General features: G+C 35.9%; 1 protein-coding gene across 3 annotated transcripts in view; it reads left to right on the top strand.

Annotated features, from left to right (window-relative positions):
- Positions 1-13,762, top strand: part of PDS5B (PDS5 cohesin associated factor B) — a 99,908-nt gene that overhangs the window by 73,365 nt on the left and 12,781 nt on the right. For all 3 annotated transcript variants that reach the window (XM_005516304.2, XM_014249701.2, XM_014249692.2), the window contains exons 24-29: positions 1,118-1,241; positions 6,854-7,058; positions 11,212-11,326; positions 11,678-11,810; positions 12,621-12,740; positions 13,083-13,145. In XM_005516304.2, the coding sequence (XP_005516361.1) occupies positions 1,118-1,241; positions 6,854-7,058; positions 11,212-11,326; positions 11,678-11,810; positions 12,621-12,740; positions 13,083-13,145 (760 nt within the window). The remainder of the gene's footprint in view (positions 1-1,117; positions 1,242-6,853; positions 7,059-11,211; positions 11,327-11,677; positions 11,811-12,620; positions 12,741-13,082; positions 13,146-13,762) is intronic.

The following is a 13,762-nucleotide window of genomic DNA, read 5'->3' as shown; positions in this document are numbered from 1 at the left end:
AAGGCAAGCCACTTGGACAAGAAATCCTTTCTCTTGTTCATCCTTCATACTTTGAAGCAGTAGGATTGATGACTTTCTTGAATTGCTTATAAATCAACAGCTGATTTCTTCGAGTTGTTAGCATATGTAGGTTAAATTCACCAGTCCTGTATTTTTTTAATACCGAATTTTATCAATAAACAGTATCTCAACTGTTCTTTCCAAGTCTTTCTTTTTCATTTTGCAAGTCGTAACAGTCCTACAAAATTCAAGATTATACAAATTTTTATTTGTGGTTATGTAGAACAGCTAGGTTGAATCTTTCATGTCTTTGTAGCAGGATTTTGATTTTACTCTATACTAAACATAAAATAAGACTATATCAGTATCAGAAGACACTAGCAGTTGCTGAAAGTATTGATATTAGATATAAAGTTGAGATTTTCTTGAAATACTATCTGTGTTTTTTCTTAAACTAATGCTCACCGAGAGAAAAATTATTTAAAACCTTTTGGAGTTTAGAATGTCATAGTTCTGTGCTGTAGAAAATTTGCCACACATCTGATAAACATTTTCAGTGGTTGTATTCAAAAGACATCTTGCTGTTCTCTTAAAATAGAATTCATATAGTCATGTATTACAGTGTCTAATTAATTGCAATTTATGTTGGCCTGAAGCATTGCTTTTGAGCTAGAAAATTTGGCAACTCTGGGGACTAGAAATGGGCTGGCTACTTCTTTGGCGGGACTCGCCTACTGAAGGAGGACCAGCAAGCTGAACAGAAGTATCTTACTGCTAGATATGGTCTCTGAGGGGCAGTATGGACTGTCCTGGCTCAATGCACAGCTAGAACTGTTTCACACCCGTGTGGAACTTGTAGAAAGTTTGATGGAAAAATTTTATTGCCAGGTTGGGACCAGGTAATGGTAAGTGGGAATAGGCTGTAAAATGTGATGCTATGAAAATCACTTCAGGCTTCAAATCTTCTGCTGGCATGGGGGTGGCTAAGTTCACAGTAATTTCTTTCCTTTTAAGTACTTGTTTTTCAGTGATGCAAACTTACTGGATTTAATTAAGTCAAATAATTGCATAATTTTTTTACTAATTCACCTTCACAATCTATGTGCTTGTTTTTCAGTAAACCTGATATGTCTCGCTTGCGGCTGGCTGCAGGGAATGCTATTGTGAAGTTGGCACAAGAACCTTGTTACCACGAAATCATCACCTTAGAACAATACCAGCTGTGTGCACTAGCCATAAATGTAAGGAGATTTCTTGGGAGTTGTGGGTTATCAGCAGATGTACGAGTATATGGTTGTTTGTTCTGTATGTTACATGTATTTCTGCGAATTTGGTTTTATGCAAAATATTCAGCCTTGGCATAAAGTTATTTCTCCATTACATAATCCTGAAAACTCATTTTGGATGAGAATTAGATCTGTAATGCTGGGCTGTCCATTGGGGGAATACTAACTTAGAGTAGTCAAATGTTAGAATACTGATAAACTAAGAAATACAGTATGTATTTAACTAATACCCCAGCTGCATTATAACATAGCTAGAAGTTAAAATGAGATGATGTCAAGTATGTTGAGCTGTGGTGAACATACCACATGGTTTCCCAACCATGGGTAGAATATATTCAGGATGCAGAGGTCTGCAAAAATAATTAGCATCCTTCAAATATTAAAAGAAGTAGGGAGATATTCCTTAGCAGATGCTGCAGTTTTCATCCTTAACTTCTGCCTATGAACCCGTAGTAAGGCAATAACTCTCATATTGTTAAGTAGATATAGGGACCCTCTCTATTTCTGGCTTGTAGACTTAGCAAATTGCACAGAAATTGATTCATACCCCAAGAGTAAGGTGGTCATAAAGGGACTTCTGTTGGTGTTATTTGTGTAGCTGCTGGTATTCTCCTGGTTTTCCAGAAGTCAATAAATCTTCTGGAAGGAATCCTGTCCAGAAGATAACTGCACTAATAATGATATGCCATTTTAGACCTTAATTCCTGTGTCCAGCTAAAGCTTTAAAAGCTGTGACCCATTTTAAATGTCACAAGACTTTAAATTGGCATTTAATGCTAGAAAACACAGAGTATGGCTCCTTTGTGGATATTGTTTACTTTCATACAGAGTATCTTTTTTAGTTTCTAAAGCTGCTTGGAGTTTGTTACAGTTAGGCTAGAAAAATCATTCCTGTACCAGGGTAAGACAGTCCCTATTAGGCTTGTATATTGTTTTAATATTATGTTTATGTGGATTTTAAGCTTCTGTGTTCCTATGAAAAGGAGCCCTTACTCAGTTCCCAAATGCAATGAAAAACAAGAGAAATGGAACAGAGCTTTAAACTACTTAAGCAGATGAAATCTAGCAAAACTACAGCAGGAATTCAGTGGTAATAACTGAAGGCCTTTACACCCAAAGCAAAGTCTGATACTTTTCAGCTTTCCTACTCCAAAACTGAATAGAAATGTTAGTTTTGTCTCAAAATAAATTGTAAAGATTTTTACAGTTCAGAACAAAATTAGTCAAGAGAAAAATAGGCACTCAGTGTAATGACAAGTAAGTTCTCTTTCTGCTCTGGAAAGGATACTCAAGCTGTATAATGTCATGCCAAACTAGCCTTGCCAATGTAGTGTTTGCATATTCTGTTTTCTTGTGAACCCAGTGATCAAAATCTGTTCATTTCTTCAGTCATTTCCCTCCTGTGGCAAATCTTGCTTTATTGCAAATGTTAACCTTGTAGTACCTATCAAAGTTTTGTTTCATTGTTTTGCTACTCTTTTCAGTATGTTTAAGTGCAGGCTCTTTGCCCTCCACTGCCTCTCACTTTTATCACTTATTTTCCATCTAGAACGGTCTTAACTGTTCGTGGCTATTCTAACAGATGTGTTGTGACCATTTTTGTGTGTAGTGCTTACTTTCCCTGAATTTTCAGAAGGGAATTTCGAGAAATGAGATTCAAATTAGAACATGATAGGGTTCCAGCATGCATAAACCAGTTAGTATCACATTTTACTGTAGCATTATAGCATACTTTGGATCAGAAGGAACCCATAAAGATCATCTCATTAAACTCCCCTGCTGTGGTCAGGGACAAGTTCCACTAGAACAGGTTGCTCAAAGCCCCATCCAATCTGGCCCTGAACATCTCCAATGATGGGGTGTCCACAAGTTCTCTGGACAACCTGTTCCAGTGTCCCGCCATCCTCGCAGAAAAAAAATCTCTTCCGTATGTCCAATCTAAACCTCTCCTCTTTCAGTTTAAAACCGTTAACTGGACACAGCACTCCAGCTGGGGATGCCATGAGACCAGGGCACATGTTGAGAATCTCCTCTCTGACCCTGCTGGCCACTCTCCTTCTGATGCAGCCCAGGACATGGTTGGCTTTCTGGGCTGCAAGCTCATATCCAGTTTTTCATCCACAAATGACCCCAGTCCTTCTCTGCAGGGCTGCTCTCAATCCCTTCATCCCTCCACCTCTATGTATACTGAGGATTGCCTGGAGCCAGGTGCAGGACTTTGCACTTGGGGCTCTCAAACCTTCTGAGCCTAGTTCCCCTGGGCCTAGTCCTCAAGCCTGTTAAGGTTCCTCTGGATGGAAGCCTTTCCCTCCAGTGTATCAGCTGCACCACTTGGCTTGGTGTTATCTGCAGGCTTGCTAAGGGATTTTCTCAGCCCTCCTATCTGTGTAATTAACAAAGATGAACAATGCCAGTCTGGTCCCAGTATTCCACCCTCAGCACACCAGTTGTTACTGAACTCCATTTGGACATTGATTTTTATTTTTTTTTTTGGCTGCAATCCTTTGGACGTGGCCATCCAGCCAGTTTTTTATCAGTTGAGTAGTCCATCTCTGAAACCCACATTGCTCCAATTTAGAGACACCAGTGTTGTGTGTATACCTGTGTCAAAGCCTGTCTAGAAATCCAGGTAGGTGACATCAGTTGCTCTTCCCTTATCCATTTGCACATTCATTGTAAAAGGTTAGACCATACCAGTCAGGCATGATTTGTCCTTTGTAAATCAGTGTGGGTGTCTGTAATCCTCTCTTTGTGGATATCCATATGCTTTGTCATTGCTTCCAGGAGAATCTCTCCTTTGCAGTATCCTTTCTGTCACTTTTCCCTCTTCATTTATTGATATTACTTTGCCTTTCATGACTTTCTAAGTTGTTTTCTAGAATTGAGATTGTAAGCTGTCAGGTCAGGAATTCTGCCTTTCATTTTCACTGCAGGTCTTAATGGATTTTGAATACTTATAAATAACTTTTCTAGATGTTTTTGAGTCCTCCAGTATCTGTTAGTGGAGATTCTCAGATGCAGAGTAGCTGTAATGGCTTTAATGACTTTTTCACGTAAAAGTAGTACTGTTTTTTTGTTTTTGTTTTTTAGATTTGGCATGTGCACATTTGCATTCATATTTGTTAATGCTTAGAGTGGCTAGTATTAGAATCCATTTCTTGATGGTAGATATTGATTACTCTAAAAGTTTATTTCTTCTTAACACTTTCAAGTCAGGTGCCATCAAGGCCAACTCTAGTTTTGTGTTCTTTAATTCATAGCAAAGTTTCTTTAAGTGGGCAGATGAGAAAACAGATTAAACAACAGGAAAAATCTTACTTTTTAAGTCCTGTGATGTCTGCACAGGTTCTGCTGTGGTTCTGTGCTGGCACTTTTTTTTTTCCTCTGATGGTGCAGTTTTGTAATATGTAATGATTGGAGTGCAGAACACATAATAAATCACTAATTGCTGTATGAAAGTGGCAGTGGTAAACAGGGGCTTTATGATGATGAAATGCATGTAGTTTTAGTAATTTTAAAATAAGTTACATATGTGTTTGGCCAATCTTATAAGCTTACCAGCAGTTGACTTCTTTGATCTCCAGAACAAATTTTGGTGTCAGCAGACCTTTATATTGAAAGAGAATGAAAAGTAACTGAGGATGGTACTTCAGTCTTATGCAAGCTTTGAGATCAGATTTAAGATCTGATAAGCTATGCTGTTGATAATGCAATTTAATTGTATTTAGAATAAATCTTGTAAATTGTGCAAGTTTCATTTGTTTAAAAAAATTCCAGAGCTTTTTGAGTTTTCTTTGTTCACTCAAGGTGGTGTAATTGATGAATAAGAGGTGTGTCTGAATGGTACATGATGTTTTGCAAATATGTATTTTTTTAATGCTTTTAAATGGTGAACTTCTGATGAACTGGCATTAAATTCAGAGATGTAGATATATAGAATTGGGTTTTATGGAGTTTGTGTCTGCTGTTAAAAATAGCGTACCTTGGTTAAGTCTTGTCCCCCTCCTTCTCAGTGTAACCGAGTCAAATTTAACGTTATTCCCAATATTAAAAGATAAAGAAATAATAGTCATTCCAGTTGGTCACACAATACCATCAATAACAATCAACTGTACCTCCCTTTTCCTCTGAGATAAAGATGTTTCCCTGCTGAAACACCAACTAGGCATCAGTCTCTTTTGAGCTTCCTAAAGACTTTAGACTGAGGTGATACTGAGGAGGAAAAGACGGCTCTACCGTAGCCTCCTGTGGCGGTGGATTTGCTATAAAGAGGCAAGAGATATTGAGCAGATCTCATGGTTTGGGTTTGTGAGCTTGGGTTACTTCAACTCTGATTACAGCAGGTGTTTCGGGGTTTCCGTCCACAGAGGGGGAATATTGCTTGAAGCACAGAAAGGAGAAAATAGGGCTTGATTGAAAAAAGTTTCTTCTCAATTTCGTTTTTGTTGAGGGCAGAGAGAGGATTGTTTTATCTAATACGTAATCTCTTTTGATGCCATTTGCAAATTTAGCAGATCCAGCGTTTCCAGTGGCTAGGTTTTGGCACTTCCAGTTGACTGATAACTGGAAACCCTCTTCAATCCTCTCTGACTTCAGAATAGTCTTTGAAAATTGCTAAAATACTTCCTTACTCCTGATAACATTTTTTTTCATTGTATTTAGAGATAAATCTTTCCTCTTGACCTTTTTTTGGCAGGTTAAATGTATTTAAGCTATTTTGGTGACCTTGTCTACTTTAAGCTTTTCTCTGTATTTTCTTCAAAGTATTTTCTACACGTTTCTGTTAATCTTCCTTGTCCTGTGTTAGTAAATGGTTTGTCATGTATTAAATGGTATATGTAAGTTATTTTAATACAAAAAAAATTCAAGTTCATGCCTTTTCTGGGAACACATTGCTTAATAAACTGTAGAACTACAATTGCTGCCTTCATATTGATTTACTTTGTGTTGTTTGGCAGCTGTTAGACACAGATAATTCTCTTCCATGTTCAGTTGTAGTGCATAGGTTTCCACAGTATAATGGAAATGCTTGGTACTCTCTTCAGTGTTTCACCTTATCTCATAATTCTGTTGAATTTTATTCAGTTTTTAATATTAATGTCTTGATGAAAATGTGTGAAATCGTAGCAGTGGAATCAACATGTTGGTGGTTACTGGTGGCTAAAATGTTTTCATGCAGATCTTTGACTTCGGCTTTATAAAGCAAGTGACCCAATTGTAAACAATTTCTGTAGGCCTTGGGTCCTGAGTGTGATATCTTCCTGCACAATTTTTGAACCTTAGCTCTTCTTCTGAGCTTAAAGGAAGCTGATTAATTCAATTAATTAAAATCGATTGAAATTTTGAATTGAAAGCTGATTAAATAAATTTCAATTTAATTGAAAATTAAATTGCTCTGAACTGGCATTAAAAAAGAATTCTTGCAATTCCTATGTTTCAGTGGCTTCAAGGTCTAATTGATTTTAGCATATTTACCTGAGCTTCCATGCTTTATTTTACAGTTTATATTGCTTTAAAAAAAAGTTTATTGTTGTCTTTTTTTGGTTTTGCCTTTTTTTTTTTAATAGGATGAATGTTACCAAGTGAGACAAATATTTGCTCAGAAACTTCATAAAGGCCTTTCTAGACTACGGCTACCACTAGAATATATGGCTATTTGTGCACTGTGTGCAAAAGATCCTGTGAAAGAGAGAAGAGCTCACGCTAGGCAGTGCCTTGTGAAGAACATAAATGTCAGAAGGGAATATCTGAAGCAACATGCAGCAGTTAGTGGTAAGAGAAGTCACTTTTTGCTACAAGTGCTGTAGTTCAAATATAAATGTGAATAGACTGAAAACATTGATAGTTGTCTGTTTTTATACACAGAAACACTGTAAATTTGATTTGGAGGTATCTAATGAAAACTGAAAATGTACAGGTTTTCTTTTGTCCAGATTTTCTTTTGTTTTTTTTTTTTTTTAAACAGGTAATGCAGAGGTCTTTTGAGTTTGTTAAAAACTGCAAATGCTTATGCCTAAATATATTGGAAGTGAAGTAATTTTCCAAGGCAATTATGTGTACTGTTTGAACTTAATAATTTTAATAATGTTCCAACTGAAGTGACGGTGATTAATTTTACTTCAGCAATTACTAATAAGTAACTTTAGTACATAAATGCTGTACTAAATAGACTGTCCTTGAACTGCTTTATGAGTAGCACTTTGTGTTATTCCTGCAAAGGGCTGTAGTTGTTGGCACTTCAGGGTGAGTTTATGCAATTCTTTGTTCTCAGTGCCAGTGGTCTGATTGTGGGAATGCTTTGGAAGTTATGGACTCATGTCAGCTATTTATCTTTTATTAAATCAGTCCTTTTCACTTAAAGCTACACACATACAGTATTACAATGCTGGTACAGGGTCATAGGAAAAAGTAGACCTTTATGAAGAGCTATAGCATTTTTGAATTAGAGGTTTTGAAAGTTTTATTTCTTTGAAAGATTACTGATGGTTTGACCTTTGTGGAATGAAGGGGATTTTTTCATCTTTTTAGCCTAAACCAGACCTGTTTCATGAATTTGATCTCAGAGTCAGATAAATGACATCCTTCTGTGTTTATGAATCGCTTTATATTAGCTATGTCAGTCAGTCTTTCTCAGTCCCTTTAGACTCTGATCAGAGAATAAGTCTGCAGACAAATCCTTTTGTGTATCATTAATTAGAGTTAAAGAAAAAAGTGATACTTTTCTACCATTTAATAACATGTAAAAAAGAAAAATTAAATTGAACGAACACCTTTAAGTAATTTTAGTATTATTCCTCTTGAAAGTTGAAAAATCTTTTTAGTTATGTAGACAGGAAGTATAAGAATTCTCAAATGTCTAAAAAAGATGCTGCAAAGTTACTATCAAAAATCTGTGGAAGAAATTAACAGGAACCTAGGTGTCTGTGATTTTCTTTATCCAGTAGGACCTCAAAGTGCACCTGATAAATTCTTTTCTTGCTGAAATAATTGAATGATGCCTTTGATTTGACATATGCTATAACACATGAGGAGTCTGGATTAAATATAAATTGCAGGGGTTTTTTTAGGATTACAATCTTAACTTTGTGCCATTCAGATTTACTATAGACTGCAGGATTTTTTAAGGGTTACAATCTTAACTTTGTGCCATTCAGATTTAGCAGTCTGAGCTTTCAGCAAATAAAATGTCTTGAACTGTTTGTATCCGAAAATACCCATATTGCAGCAGTTCAGCCAAAGCTCAGTTGTGGAAATAACATGATATTTTAGTGTGTGTCTCCCTTTGCCACTCTCCCTGCTGACCACGCAGAAATTCAGGGTGGTAATGATGCTCAAATCTCCTCTGGAAATCTGCATCTTTGATAATTCCAGCTATTTGTCTGAATCTATAAATGTGTGATTTTGTGATATGTTTGGTCTCAAAAACTTCATACAGGTGAGAAGGATATCGGTTGGATATTTTGGGGGGATTGCAGCTGTTATTGAAAATAGGGTAAATTTCTGTTTACCCTGCCTGAGGAGAACTTTCTAAGGACTGGTACCAGACAATAAAATGCCTCTTTCTTCCACACTGGCCTTTTATATGCTGGCAGGAATTATTCTCAGCCCTCTTAAATTCTCTACATGCTATTCAGAGTGGAAACCACTCAAGAAGAGACTTATTTTGATTGTGTATCTGTTACTAGTTTCATCTGAGTAGAGACGTGTCTTGCATAAGAATTTTTATGTTCTCATGTTGGGCTTTTATGTGAAGGTCAGTAGGCAGAAAAATTGCAAGAGTAAAGACTTTTTTTTTAAACAAGTTTTCTTCCTTAAAGCTCATAAGTGACTCTTGCGAAGGGTTTTGGTGCACTGTAGTTTTATATGCTGGTAGGAAAGCCACCCTACCTTTCAGGTAGTGTCTTCTTTCATTGGAGATAAAAGTTCTGGGTTTTTTTTTTCTATTTTTTTTCCTACTGTTTTTTGTCATGACAGGGGTTAAATATAGTATATATCAATATTTGTTCTTGTTCCTGTTTTGTCTGGAACTAGTTCATTTTACTTTCCAGACCCACTTGGAATTATTGTTGTAGTTATATGAGAAATTGTCCAAGTCAGGGAGTTACTGAAAAACTGAGTTTATGAGCTCTTGATGAGCATTCTATTGAAGTTGCTAATTAGTACAAATAATAGTGGGTTGGTTTGTCTGGGGCATGTCTAAGGCAAGCCAATTTTGCTAATGTTTTGAAGTTGTAATTATGTTCTTTTCCTTCCTTGCCACATCTTTATTTTTTTGTTTAGTAATGTGAACAGCTGATGGCTAAAATACAGGACAGTGTTTGAAAAGAAGTAAAGGATGTTTTTGAAGTTAATAGTGCAATGTCAACTGAAACACACTAAAAACTGCTGTGCAAAGTACACTAGATTTCAATTACATAAATATGGCTAGAAATAGAAAGACATTGGGTGATTTTATATATTATATATATATTTTATGTAGACTGTGCATTACCCCTATTTATACAGACCTCTAAGAAAGGAATAGGTGAAGACCTGACATAGTCATGACAATTAGTTTTGTAGAAACTACAGTAATGGTGTATTTTGTTTAATGTGCACAATATTTGTTAAGCACATCTCATATGAATATATATTGGAGGTAGAACTGTTAGTGTTCTAATGTATTTTTAAATAGTTTTCAAATATTATTAGCATATATAATTATTACAGATGTTTTGACTTAGTCATAACTGAATATGGGATAAGTAAAAGTTTACTGAAAGAAGATTTTCCAGACTTGGTCAAACACTTATTATGGCAAAATGTGACTTTTCAAAAGCAGAGCTGGGAATTTCCCCCTTCCCTTCAGATGTACATTCAAGTGATATCAATACTGTGATCTTGCATTTGCCACAAGCACTAAAGATCAGATGCTTGTGCCATAGCAGTATAGATGGAATACCAGGATGCCTTCCTTTGACCATTGTCTTGCCTGTTGCACAAGACACTGGTTTAGTAACTTAGGTGTGCTGTGTGTCCTCCAGCTTCACTCAGGCATCAGACTAAAGAAAGCAGTGTGGATGTTTGCTGAAAAATGTTTTTTTACTTTTAGTGTACAACTTGTTCATCTGTTGTCCTTGCCCCTTGGGAGGTGATCTCTGAGGTGCTGGAGTTCACGCTGCATGGTGTTGGTTGGGTCAGGGAATTTGGTACCTTATGGAAAGTGTATTTTGTGATCATAACTCTGAGAGGCCATTGGCAGCAGCCCTTACTTTTTGAATCCCCAAGGGAAATAGGCCTTCTGACTGCCACGATGGAGGAAGGACTTTCTTGCAGTCCTGCTTAGCATTCCAGAAGTCTCAAAGAATGCTAGAAAATTTTTGAAAAATTTGAACGTCACAGTAGAGTTGCAATGCTCTGTTTAGGTGGGATTGAGCCTTTCAAACTCGGTGCACTACTACTTTGTTACAGCTTTCATGTGACCTCCCACTCCTCTTGAAACAGATACTGACTGCAAAATCCCTGCAGAAGGGCTTTGTTTGTTTTCTTGACAGCAAGGCTGCACACTGCAATGTCCAAAGAAGTAGTATCAGCCTATCCTGCAGTTGTGCTGGCCTTCCATCTTGCAGTCAACATGGATTTTGTGATCCATCTTCACTTCTGCTTTTCAAAGTCCTTCAGAATACAGGCTTTGAACTGAGGAAAGGATTGGGAGTAGGAGGTGACTGTAGCTGTATCTCAAGGTAGCAAGAAAACAAGCAGTCCTGAGTGAGAGATATTTAGTCTTAATTTTTGCATGCATTAAACATTCACATCAGCCATGAAATGGAATATCATAGAGAAATTATATGCCCACATGTATTTATACATTAATGCATGCTGACCTCAAAATTTGTCCTCTCCTCTTTGATAGGAAATTTTGATGCATCTTTCTTCTGCTTTTCAGAGAAACTGTTGTCACTTCTACCAGAGTATGTTGTCCCTTATACTATCCATCTTCTAGCTCATGACCCAGATTATGTCAAAGTCCAGGACATTGAACAACTCAAGGACATTAAAGAGTAAGACTGCTTTTAATAGTGTTATTTCTAACTTTATTCCAAGTGAAATCTTAATTATTGCTAGTATCCTGTTACACAGTCCAGTGTGCATAATGATGCCATTTACCTCTTTAAAATATTGAGAGAAATAGTATAGGTACTTTTTTAGTCCTCTGCGATATTTTATAAAGGAACCCTTCAGCTTCTGCTCATCTTCATTTAATTTTTCCAAAAGAACTGTTTTCTCAGAGTTAGACTGGTTCAAATCCATAATACTAGTAAAAGCTGGACTAAATCATGTTTTCATATGTGCTTTTTAAAGGAATTTTGTTTGTACTTTGAGTCATGTGAGATACTGCATTTCTCCTTTAGGTGCCTGTGGTTCATACTGGAAATATTAATGGCTAAAAATGAAAACAACAGTCATGCATTTATCAGAAAAATGGTAGAAAACATCAAACAGACTAAGGATGCTCAAGGACCAGATGATCAAAAAATGAATGAAGTAAGTGATCTTTTTTTGATTGGAAATTGCATTTAATTCTGGCCTGCTAATGGAAAGGAGTTGCTTTTTGTTTATACACCAACTTCAAGCTGTCTTTCAATAGAATTGTATATAGGAAAAGATATTTTATTTACTGTAATGATGCTATTTATTGTAGTTCAAATGGCAATTATTTTCCTGTGCTTCAGTAATTCTTGCACTTTTGCAAGGGAGTCATAATAATTTTCAGTTGTTCTGTTTCTGTGTCAGTAAGATTACTAAACACTAACTTTAAATAGATATAAATGATAAAATTATTTTATAATCATAAATCATGCAATAAATCATCCACTGAAGTGCTTTTTAGTATTTCATTTCTAAAATGCAAAAGTAAACTTAAGAGAGGAAGAAAAAAACATTAGAAATCTCTGGTGTGTATTGTGTAGTGTATGTATCAAAACTTTTTTTTTTCTGGTTTTAGCATCACATTGTGTCCAGATTTTGTTTTGGGCGCTGGGTGGGTGAGATGTGTGTGCTCATTTGATTAACTTCATGTTAGAAACTATGGCAAGCACTACTCTTAAGTGTAGAAAGACCATGGAAACCATCTGTCTTCAACTGTTAGAGTTACAATGCTTTTGCTTTTACCATGTGTATTTCAGTATCCTGAGAGACACTGTTTAAGATGCAGGCTAGTGTGAAATGGTTAAGATGATTGCTTTTAAACTGTGATTTCTTGTAGTCCTGTGCATGAAAGATACACTGTCTTTTGTCAAGATTTTCAGTGAACTTCTGAAGTTTTACTTGATTTTTTAATTTTATTATTTACAGAAACTATATACAGTCTGTGATGTAGCAATGAATATCATTATGTCAAAAAGTACAACATACAGTTTGGAATCCCCTAAAGACCCTGTACTTCCAGCCAGATATTTTACTCAACCTGACAAGGTATACTTTGGCATTTAATTTTTCTTGAGATAAGTCTGTTTAAATATTTGCTAGTTGTAATTCAGGGTTGTTTTTCTTAAATATTTCTTCAGAAGTAACTTCAGATTTCTCCCTCTTATTATATTGCAGTTGAAAATGTATGTATATATTTTCATAAATATATATATATGTGCACATAGCAATTTCTCTTCCCCCCTACTGCCATAATAGTGTTCTAGTTTAAAAATTCAAAAGCATAAATTATGTAGATGAAATCTTTCAGTGCAATCTCTAGAATGTATCTATATCTATCTCTCGTTCACTGATTATTGGTGCAATTGCCCCCACCCCTTTTTCTTACAGAATTTCAGTAACACCAAAAATTATCTTCCTCCGGAAATGAAGTCTTTTTTCACCCCTGGAAAGGTAGGTATGGTGTGGGGGTTGGGGTTTGGTGCTCTGTTTGCATTCTGGTTTGCCTTTGTTTTTTGGAATGATTATTTTGCTTGTTTTCTTTGTGGGTTTTTGTTGTTGTTGTTTTGGTTTTTAAAGAAAACTAGCATGCCATTAATGAAACATTATTTTTAAAAGAGCAGATTATTTCTAGATATAGAGAAAGAGATGGGTAAAGGGAAAACTGCTGCTGTCTCTACTGGGTGGTGGCAACAATAGGCAAACCCTGTTGTTTTTTAAAGGAGGAAGTCCAAAAACACCCCAATGAAACCCATATTTGTCAAATTTCCAAAATGGTTAACCTTTTTAGACTGAAGAAGACTACAGTGTTGCATAGAAAGTGGCAGCTATTGAAAACTCTAACAAAAATTATTTTTTAAATCACATAATTCATTTTTGGCAAAGCTGAATACCATTTTGCAGTACCTTACAAGATAACTGACTGTTCTACAGTTTTGTTAATTTGTTCTTTTAGAATATACTTTCTATTGAATGGCAGTGTTCTTTCTTCACTAAAACTAAACCCAGGTACTCTTTAGGATAAAACTAAAATCTGGTAAAGGAAGTGACAAACTGTAATTTTCATTGGG

The sequence above is a fragment of the Pseudopodoces humilis genome, chromosome 2, assembly GCF_049639895.1.
Source record: "Pseudopodoces humilis isolate 2021_Gansu_Grassland_sample_001 chromosome 2, ASM4963989v1, whole genome shotgun sequence".
In the NCBI taxonomy this organism is placed as follows: Eukaryota; Metazoa; Chordata; class Aves; order Passeriformes; family Paridae; genus Pseudopodoces; species Pseudopodoces humilis.
Note: the sequence above shows the minus strand (reverse complement) of the source record. Positions and strands in the feature narration are given on the sequence as shown.